The 11,461-nt window shown below is 38.2% G+C and overlaps 1 protein-coding gene across 15 annotated transcripts in view; it reads right to left on the minus strand.

The window, feature by feature from the left end:
- The window catches only part of FOXP2 (forkhead box P2), a 192,548-nt gene that overhangs the window by 171,061 nt on the left and 10,026 nt on the right, over positions 1–11,461 (minus strand). For 2 of the 15 annotated variants that reach the window (XM_010574015.1, XM_010574014.1), the window contains exon 2: positions 658–663. The exons of the other annotated variants lie outside the window; for them this stretch is intronic. In XM_010574015.1, coding sequence (XP_010572317.1) covers positions 658–663 — 6 coding nt within the window. The remainder of the gene's footprint in view (positions 1–657; positions 664–11,461) is intronic. 15 annotated transcript variants of the gene reach the window in all.

Below are 11,461 nucleotides of genomic sequence, written 5' to 3' on the forward strand. Positions count from 1 at the left end.
TTTTTCCTTTTCATAGTTGCTATTAGTCTTTGTTGCTTAAACTACTGAAAACAGAGCTGTCAGTAAATTCTGGACTGGAAGCGTAATACTGAGTATTTGGTTTTAATACTGTTTGTAAAGTTTCTTATGGATATAGATTCCTCTACACTTCATTATTTTCAATAACCTTTCTTCCATTCTTTCCGTATTTGCTGCCTTCCTATTCCCTGTAATTACCATCCCCTATCTTCTGTGCATTCCTCTTGTTCCTCCTGTAGATGTGATAGCCGATCCTCCCTTCGCAGTGTTCTACCAGTCTCATCCAAAATTACTGTGTCTTTAGACTTCTAAACAAAAAAATTTATCTTTTCCCCAAGTCTTCAGCCCTGGTAACCATCATAATATTCTGTCCTGGAGTCCTCTTGTCTCCTCCATTCCCTTCTCTCGATTCGATAAAGACTAGCAGGACAATTACTTTTAAATCCTCGACTGCCTACACATGTAAACATGCTGCACAAGCACAGCCAAAAGCAAAAGAAATTAAGAACATTATTTTGAAAATCAAAATATCATTTCCTACCAATTTGCAATGTAAATCTTGCAGTACTTTCCTGCATTAAAGCCCGAGTGATGCAAGCAGTACGGCTCTTCATCCTGATCCACAGGAATACAATAAACCTGCTTCTGCCAGAGACAGAAAAAACCCCACTCCTCATCTCACTTCACTTTTTAAAAGCATACACTCTTTGAGTCTCCCAGTCCTTCCCATGCATGATGCTGGGGCACCGAAGAGATGAGTGAGCACTTCCTCCTCCCCTCAGGGCACTTTAGGAGCAATCGACCAGCTCCCATTTTTATAATCCAGCTTTCCTAAATCCCTAATTAGAGACCCTACTTTGATGTGGGTATCTCAAAGCTGGTTTATAATGTATCTTTGTAATTTTGTCACTAATCTGCCTTCTCCACACCTACCCCCAAAAAATTGAATAAAAATGGAAAATAAACCGTCTCTAGCAGGATCACCACATCATGCAACTATTTCACGAGGTTCTGGGTCAAACCGCTTTGGAGACTGGTGTGTCGAAAAAAGACACATTTTCAAAACTGAACTTTATATAAATGTTCAAAGTCTCCACCACTATTGTGTTTGGGTGTTTTCCTAATGATTATGTAGTGTATTACATAACTTGACTGAAAATACCTGCCCAGGCAAGTATATGCCCAAGCTTTGATGTGCCCCAAGATGGAGTGCAGCTGTAAGAATTTGTCCATTTGGCTCACAGAGCTCAAGGAGAGGCTCTTAAACTGGCCTCATACATGGCTGCCTTAAAATAACAACTGCCTTTAATTTAAGTACACCAAAGCAAGTTTTCAAACCATTCCATTTTTGTTTTCTCTGTGTGTGTGTAAACATCTTTATCTCGCATACTGCATTTTTTTTCTTATGAGTTGTGGTGCTCGTAGCCAGTGAAGAAAAAACAAAGAAAATACCGAAAGACAGCTTAGTGAAATACATGGCTTCGTATTCAGGGCATCAGAAGTGTCTTTAAAGACTATAAAGGAAAAAAAAAATGGAAAAAATTGTTTTCATGATGAAAATAATATTTATAAAATTCAATCCCAAAACACATATGTTCTTGTAAGCCATATATCCTTTGTGTGCTTTATAGCATCCCAGAGAGTTCAGAACATGCAATTGTTAAGAGGGAAGACATATACAATACCAAAGTATTCTCATAGCTTCCTTCACCATGTAAAGCTGTTCCCAAATAGATCATTTTACTGATGTGCATTACAGCAAGCATCTTTCATTGGAAACACTTCAAACAAGGAAAATTCCACAAGAGAGAAGGCTACTGCCTAATACATTGCAGTGATATGACCTCTTGACCGCAAGTTTTTTGTATGTGTATCACAAAAGGCTCTTGACACCTGTCATTTTCAGAGATTAATAAAAACATTTTTTAAAAAAAAACTATAATAGTGTTTGAGCCGAAACAGGTAAAATCAGATGCAGTGCAGTACAGTATAGCTATTCATTTTAACCCCTTTCCCCCTTTCTATCTGTTTTAATTTTGGCTCATTATTACAAATTCTTACAGAAGGCAGATCTATTGTATTAAAATTCACCTCTTTTTTGAGTGGCTGCAGAGTAGAAACATTACCTTAATTTGATAAGAAACTCTTCTATAAATTTGATATGCACAACTAGCTAAAACTGCCTTTTAATTGATTTCTGTGACTTCCATAAGGTGGAACAGCATAGGTGCTGGAAGGCATCAGTAATGGAAGGATTTCCCAGTATTTATGTAGGACTGTACAATCCCTGTAAAATCAAAATATAGAATGAACAAATTATCTGCCAATCCATAATTATTTAAATGCTTGAAACATGAAGGGTTTTCTTTGTTTGCCTTTTTAGTATTGTAACCATTTCTTTTGGTTTAGGCCTCACACTGAGCAGCGACGAGATTTTACCCACAGTATATAAAATATCCGGGTCTATTGGTACGAATCAGCACGTTAATAGCATATGCCTTCCTATACTGTTGTTCTGGTCTGAATTTTACCACCTCAGGTCTTTTGCTGCAGTGTTTTGCGTCTATGAACGATTCCAACTGACCACCTGACAACTCCTCCACGCAGGAAGGAGGACAACCGACCCACACGGCACTATCCCGTCTTGGTCCTGAGAAGATTCTACATCCAAATTACTACAGGTTGTTCAAATTATGAGAGGTCATACATCTGAGAAGCATTACCGTGTCATGGCTGCACGACATGAAGTACTATGTCGATTTGCACAGCTCCTGTGACAATGTTCACAGCTTCTGCCACAGAGGCATTAACCTCATGCAGGCAAGGAACCACGGCAATCAAGTGTACAGTGCTGAAGAACGGCAATTTAAAAAATGTACTTCATTCACTGTCATATATATACTGTGACTGTAAATACTTTTACAAGTACATCACACTAAATGTATTTGGGCAAATGCATTATTAGCATAGCGTCTGTTTCTTAATAAACTGAGCATATTTTTGTCAGAAAAATAAGGTACGACTGGGAAGATGCAGTGACTACTGCAAGATTGCAATAATGAAAAAGCACTTGAGAAAACATGATCCAGGCCACACATCTTCCCTTTCTCTTCCCGTTCCCCTAGAGCCTTCCCCTCTTCCCGGTCTGCTGCTCGCCGCCCAAACCCACTCCATCCTCCCAGCCCTGGCCAGCCTCTCCCATCTCCCAGCTCCTTCCCTCCAAGTCCTTCTGTCCTTGCCCAACCCCTCTGGTTCTTCTGCCCCTTCCGCCACCCCACACCAAGCCACCACCCAGCAACTGCTCCCCTCGCCCTGTTTTAACTTCCCAGACCCCTCACAGCCGCTGAGGGCACAGACAAGGGGCGCAGCCGCTCCACAGCCCTGCCCAGTAGCTGAGGGAGTGCAGCGAGACGGGCCGGCGGGACACGCCAGGCCAAATTGCTGCTCGTCTCCTTCCCCACGCTCGGTAGCTGGAGGGACTCCCACCACGGGGCACCTTTGCAGGAGCCCCGTGCTCATCTCCTACAGCTTCAGGTTGACCACTTTTTCTGCAAAGAAAGAAATCACCTGAGGTCTCTTGGCTCTGCGGCCAACCGAAGGAGCACAACATGCTCCATCTTCCCAGCTGCGTGCAAGACCGCGGAAGTCTACTTGCCTCCAATGGCTGGGGAGTGGGCCTGGGGGAGCTGGCTCCTCCAGCCGCCCGTGGCCTTCAGAAATATCTCCCTAAGAGTTGCCTTTAAAAATACCCGAAACCTCACTTTTCAGGGTTTAATGAGCCGGACGCCAGATAAACCTCAGAAACGAAGACTGTCATTTCTCAAGCCAAAATAACAGAGCAAATGTAAAGGGAGCTTTTCAATTCCACCACGAGGTAAACTGACCCACGTGTTTCTGAAGGTGAGCTAAAGCAGCTCTCCAGTCCAGTCTGCTACCTGTCCAACTCATTCTCTGTTTTTTTAAAATCCCTAAACAAATATTAAGCACATTGCATGCACTGAAAAATGTGGAGGGGAGAGCCAACTCTTGTTTATCGTAATATATTTGTGTCAGGTAAAGATAATGTACTTTTAAAGACTTGTGATACATTTATCACAAGCAGTGGGGGTGGGGAGGAAGCTCCAAGAGAGTTGTTCTGGTCCCTTGGCTACGCATTTTAGATTTTTCTCTTGTTCGGCCATTTAACAGGATGGATTGATTTAAATCAAATTCTTTAAATCACCAGTTTTAATGACAATTTAAACCAGCATGCTGGAACCCTTGATTTAAATAGTAGATTTTTAATCTTGTTTTGTATTTGCCTAAGCAGAAGTTCTTTGTCACTGATTCATTGAACCATTAGGCTACACTGCTGCTCAATAAAACATGAGCTCTTACGTTAAATTAGTTGTTTCTTTTTGCTATTATGAAATGCACACTTAAATTCCTTAATTTTTTTTACATTTTAATTAAGTTGGATATATTTCTTATTTAGAAAACAGTATTGCTTTATTTTTTACCTTGCTACATTGCATCAAAATTAGAATTAGATTCAAAATAGTATTTTAAAACTGTTTTGTACTTGTTAGATTATTAAAGTATCTAAAGTTTAGTCATTTATTATACAAGGACTATTTTATTCTAGGGAGTGAACTAGCTAACGGTTTCTGGTAACCAGTGGTGTATTTTCAAATGTGGCTAAGGATACATACAGACACATAAAGAAACATCCTCCTACAGTTTCTAAAACGAGTTAGGTACTTGACTACCAGGGAAATAACCTGGAAAAGGAAAACAAGTTAGATTGTCCTATTAGTTACCAGTGGATTCTTCAGCCTTGAATTAGCATGTCCACTGAGGGACAGCAGAAACATGTTCCTGTGCAGCAGAAACATATTTCTGCAATAAAAAACAGGTAAGTACTAGCATTCACTCTAATTAAAAACGTTTTAATGATAACCACTTAAATGGATGACATGGCAACATTTTTACAAAGAATGACTAGACTCAGAAATTTAGCATGTCTTCCTTTGATTCTGACAGCAATTAAGAAGCAGAAAGCCTTTGTTTCACTGAAATTTGAAGAGAATTCACTGATGCAACAGGTCTGTTTTATCTATTTAAATTCTTATAATAGGCTGCAGCAGTCTTAGACCTACATAAGTACTTTCATAATTTAAATGTTAAATTTAAGCTGAGCTATTTTGAAAAAGAAATCCATTCAAAGGTAAATAACTTAAATTGCAATTTTAAAGGTATACATTTTTTTCCCCTTAATACTACTTTGGATCCAACTCATCTTGAAGTCTGGACAGCTAAAGCCTAAAATACGTTGAAGGTTGTATCTTTAAAGAATGTCATGGCATTGAGTGGTGATGTTTTAACTCATTCTACTGTGTTGTAACACAGAAAAAAGTACATGGTGCATTTACAAATGTTACCAATGAGTTTACTTATTTACTGATAAGTCTTGTAGCCCTTTAAATAAACTATTTGTATAATCAAGGATGAAAGGATGAGGGCAGAAAATTGAAAGAAGTTAACTGTACCACTTGGAAATTTGAAGCAACAATGCTACATGTTAAACACATATCTTAAGTATAAGGTTGTACTTTTTATGACTGTAAAATAGGATCTTTAAATTATATATTTCAGAAATACACAGGCTTTTATTCCATGACTCCTGTTAAGTTATTACCTTTGTGTCAGTTAAGCTCTTTAAGTATATGCTTATTTTTAGGACTGTGTTACACATTCTCTATTAAACACAACAGATAAACATGTGCTTATGTCCTCTTCAATTAAGTAGGCTTGCTCCCTAAAGTACTTTCAGTGTAAATTTATTGTATTAAATTTATGTTTTTCTTGTTTCTACTGCTATGCATCTCTTACTGTTTCTGCTGTACGGCACAGTCATAAATAAGTTATAATATTTAGTGCTAGCTGACATTAGCTACCCAGCTCTAATCTTCAAGATTACTGGCCAAATGCAAACCAAATCCCTAGTGGCAAGGTATTTATCTTAAATATATTTTAACTTTCATTTTGTACAATGTTACTCCATAATTGGACAATGCAATTTTTAAGATCTGAGAGCATGGTTCATACTTTCTCATGCAAGTACTTCATGTAATCTATATCATAGAGCTCAAATAACACACATTAAAATTCTGCATTCAGTATACTTTTCTGGACTTGGTAAAACTTGGCTTTGTTTATTTTGCATTTCTCAGAGTTCTACCACAACAGAAAGCACACATAATATGCTTCCTAATCTATAGTTTATGTTGCTAATGTTGACTGACCTGGATTTTAAAAGTAAGAGAGTTTAGGCTAGGCATTATGACTAAACTTGAGCAAGTACAACTTTGTTTTCAGCCTCATACACTTACTTTCTCTCTTTTGTTTCACTGAGAGTCGTAGGGAAGGCAGGAATGTTAGCACAGCATTTTTTTTCAGAGAATTCACTAAGTGCAATCTCTATACCATGCCAAAAACCCAGGGTGCTTTCTCCTTTCTCCAGCAGCTGCAGTGGGCAAGGACAGGTGCCGGTGGTCAGAGGTGGCCAAAAGAAAAGGACAAGTGTCAACAGGCATCGAGGCTGTCAACTGGGGAGCTGGGGCTGTAGAAACGGTGTGTTCAAGAGGGAAGGATGGATGGGGGCTGTGAAGAGGTGGGGAGAATCATTTGAGAGGGAATGTCAAGTAATCTGGGAGAGAGCCAAGAAGTTAAACGGAGACAGAGCATCATCTGCAGGAAGGACTGCCCTGGATGAATCGCAGGCCACAAAGGCTGCTCTGCTTACAAGCGTGGATGTTCCTACCCCAAGTTCTTCTGTCCCAGGGGCTCCAGAGCTTCTTAACCTTCAGTTCCCACTCCACAATTCATCTTCCTTCTCTGGTCTGCTTACTTGAGCCCCCAGCATAATTCATAGCTCCTCGTCCTTTCCAATAAGCCACTGCTGCGTTCTCTTTTGCTTTTGAACACAGGAACCCTATTCTTTCTCTATAGATCAATTACAGAAAATAATTTAAAATCTCTAACTTTCATGATGCATCTACCCACTAAAACATATTTAAGAAACATTAATATTGATTGCCATTGAAACCCATAAGGACATTTTACATAGCCATCTTTCCTCTTCATTTTCATATTTACCAGGTATGCAGAGCACACCTTTCAGTAAGTATCATGTTTGAGTGATTTAATAGAATTTTAAGGATTCATACAAAGTAGAGGGGAATAAAATAATGCATCAACTTACCCATTTTCCTTTTTTTTCTGTGTTAAGTCAATGCTTTAGAATATATACTGTAGGACAGATTTCATTTAACATTTCTGGGTTTGCTATGCCTTTAAAACTTCAAAAGACATCTGTGAGTATGGTAGCATGTTTCTAATTCAGGTATAATCTTAAAAAAACTTTGAGAAACATGTAAGGCTCCAAATGGATAAAGGCTAACTTTAAAGATATTTCTAAAAGGACAAAAATATTTTTTGTGTATCTCATTACTGAGTATCATCTTGATAAATTCTACCATATTCACTGATGATCTCACAAAGACACAACTGTATTTCTTTACCAAATGTTATGAATCCCAAAAGCAACTGTTTCATGAAGTCTTGCCTGTACACTGCTTAAATTTCCATTAAATCCATAAAAGTTCTAATTTTCTTAGGATTTCTAAGAAATACTTCAGACATGATTTAAAAAATACTTAAACTTCACACAATTAATATTATTGATGCATTTACTGCACATCAGTTACTCCAAGTATACAAATTAAGAAGAGGATATTCACCTCCTCAGCTGGAGCTACGCTCACTTCTGAAGCACTGCCAGCCACTCCCCTGAAAGTCCAGCCTATGAAGGAAGTAAAGAGGAGCAAATCTTGCATAGGATCTGCTCTACATTTCAGGCTGTGATGACAATAACCTAACGTGATTACTGTCATGTCAAAACACAGAAAGTGAACATGTATGTATTCAGGATGCTAGAGAAATTTTCTGTTATGAAAGGGGCTGGTAGAAAATACATTACTGCTTCCAAAGGATTTTGGTTTCCTAATGTGTTAGGTCCTCCACATTCAGAAGGATCTGGGAAATGTTCTGATTTAGGACAAATACACTCACTCACATATAAGATCTCTGCATTACAACATTAGATAATTGCATTCAAACTGTGCGCCTCTTCACGGTTTGAAATAACAACTCAAGTATACTGGGGTTCCTACTCCTTTCTAAGTTCACTATATAAACCAGATAGGTAGCATCCTGTACAAGGCAGTGTGTCATAGAAACACTGACACATTTTTCATGTTATATGCATTTTGCTTTCTGTGATTTTCTTTTCCTTTTTTTTTTTTTTTTTTTTTACACAATTACTGTCCTAAAGCAGGACTGACTATGATAAAGGACTATTAGAAATGATCCTGTTTGAAATCAGGACAATCTCCAACAGCAGGTTCAGTGTATCTTGTATCTCAGATCCACAAACACAAGAACTTTGCTCACATTAGTGCTGTCTGTATCAGATCACAGGTTCTATCATTAACTTTATTTACTTGTGAAGTCAAATCTTGAAGTCTGGGACTGGATGGTTCCTTATGGCGTGTTTCTTATGATTTAAGAGAAAGAGAAATTAGGCTGTTCTTTGCCATTTCTCCTGAGGAAACTGATAGCAAAGCCTCAAAGACCAACACAAGATGAACTGCCTGTTACCACAGAACATTCTGTAGAAGAATGCAGAAGAGGGCCAAAACCATAAAATTACCTGCAACAAACAACTTTTAGGCAAACCCACCCACCAGTTTCTGAGGCTTGCAGGAGGTTTGCAGTACAAAAAATAGTAAGATGCACAGGTTTGGAGTGCACCGAAGGAAGGACTGATGCTGCATCTGGAAGAATAATTTGTGAAAGGAAAGCCCTCTTACTTACTGAAGAGCTTTGCTATCATTTTCTGTATTTTAGAATACAGTCAAAAGGATTAATAAAACAAAAAACTAAGTTTATTATTTATAGGATACCTGGAGATATGACATACAGGGAACAGCAATCTTTCCTTCCTCTTTTCATTTTGATAAAAGAATTTCAAAGAAAGAGTACTCTGAGATGACAAATTACTTTACAGTATGAAGGCTTTTAAATGTGAAAACTGGCAGGACAGTTTGAAGCACAGTTAGATTCTTGCTCAGTTTGGAGAGAGGCAACTGATGAAGCTTAAGAATGTAAGTATATAAAAAGATCATACAGCCTAAAGAAAGCAACAAACAAAAAACAGATGGATTCTCTTGGAATCGCTCTGTATATCTCGACAAACATAACTTAGGTTAAATGTTTTGGTTTCAATTTATAGAAGTGGGACATTCTAAAATTACATATACTTATGTCGTGCTCATATGCATAGATGCCATATATACATGTTGTAATATACATGATGTATGTTACAGTATCATCCTAAAGACCTAACGATTTGAACAATTATGATCAGGTGCATAATATAGGGAACTGCACACCAAAATACAACACAGAAGAAATTAGTAACTATAACTTTCCCAGATAAGGGAACACATCTACATCGCACCCATTGCTCTGACTGCAGCACAAGCAGACAGACATACATGAGCTAAGTTTTAACTAGGTTAGTGGGTACTGCCAGTTGTGACCGACATAGCTCAGGGCAAACTACAGAAGTCAAAGAATCTGGGTAAATATTCAGGCAGTTGAGGTTTTACTGTGCTCTACAATGCTGCAGATACAACACTAACAGCACACACACAAGCTAGTTTAAAGTTAGCTCAGATAAACCAGCTTCTCAAGGAAGTTCCTTCTTCTCTTCATTTGACTAAGACTGTACCCCTTCTAGGCAACCCAAGGGAGAAGACAGGCTTTACACCACAACCTAAACCTTAAGGCTTAAACTGCATTTCTTCCTTGGCTCAATCTATTTCCAGAGTTTTCATGTTGAAGTTCTTGCTGAAAATTACTTAATATTGCCACTGCAACCTTATTCAGTCTTCCTTTTTGAGTAGACACATAACCATTTTGATGGGAGATGACATGCTGCTGAGCTCCTTGGATATGGGTGGGATTTCATCATTCCTTCCAGTCCCAGATTTCTCAGGCACGGTTTAAGAGTAGAGATCCCAGGGGTAACACTTGGTCTTTATAAAAATTGTTTCCTAACTATCTACAACTTGGCTAGATGCATGTTTGGAATTAAGATGGTAACAACTTCGCTGAGATGGGACTGCATGCTAATTCTGTCTCTTAAGACTGCATTTCCAAGTATTTGGTACATAATTACGTACTATTTTAGGATCAAAACATCCAACTTCTCAAAACATCTCCTGTACAAACTACAACAGCCACAAAGAGACATACTTTGCTAAATCAAAGAGACTAACAGATTGGTATGCACAGGCATCAAGCTTGATAAAGAAAAATACACAGAAGCACAAGTTTGTGTGGCCAAGAGAGACAGATGAGAAAGGGTAAAGGTGAAGGGAGCACAATGTGGAGAGTAGGTAAAGAAACTGAGCCAACAACAACAGATACAAAGCCAGCAGAAAGAATGAGGGAAAGGAGACCCCGTGGAAGAAGAGCCAAAGCCAGGAGGTGGAAGGATTCACTAGGAACAAGAAGAGATAATCTCTTTACAGATTTAAAACAAAACCTCAAATGAATAAAACAAATAGTAATTTAGAGGTCAATACTCGAAGCACCTATGGCCTCTTATTGGAAGCAGCCTACACTGGGCAATGCATTACCACTATCCCTGAGACAGGCCATATTAGTTCTGCTAATTAATATCTAAATCCAACATCAAGCTTGAATTACTATAAATATCAATATATAAACATTTCATACCATGCAATATAATAATAAATGTTCTGTTCAGGCTTAAATAGACCCATGCTGCAAAGGCTCTATACAAAGTCATGTGAAGTGACTACAAAGTAATTTTGAGCCTAATATGCACACTCAGAGATGTAAAATCCATGCATTCAGATTCTCTTACAAAGAGAAGCTGTCCAATCTAATTCCTACAAATCACACTTGGCTTCAAAAGGATCTGCAGATTGTCTTCTGATAGCTTAAAATATTTGCGCAGTTGTGTTGGAGAGGATGTACAAGGCATTTGTTTCTTCAACTGACTGGCATACTGCAGGATATTTTAAATTTTCAATACAATTGCCTGTTTCTTTGTAGATTAGTTTGATGTCCACTATGCAGAATGGGTGACCTAGCATACTTCCTAAAACTAGTTACATACTTAGCAGGGCCCTCTTTAGACATCTACACATATGCAAGTCCTGCTTCTTTCTGTTCTGAGATCCCTAAAGAAAGAGAAAAAACCAAATCATACTGATGGTACTCACTATGCAGATAGCAACAATTATTTATGGAAATAAATAAATGAAATAAGACAGAAATACTTATTGTACCAAATAGCTGTCAGTTG

Source organism: Haliaeetus leucocephalus, unplaced genomic scaffold (assembly GCF_000737465.1).
Source record: "Haliaeetus leucocephalus isolate CR32 unplaced genomic scaffold, Haliaeetus_leucocephalus-4.0 Scaffold406, whole genome shotgun sequence".
NCBI classification, from domain to species: Eukaryota; Metazoa; Chordata; class Aves; order Accipitriformes; family Accipitridae; genus Haliaeetus; species Haliaeetus leucocephalus.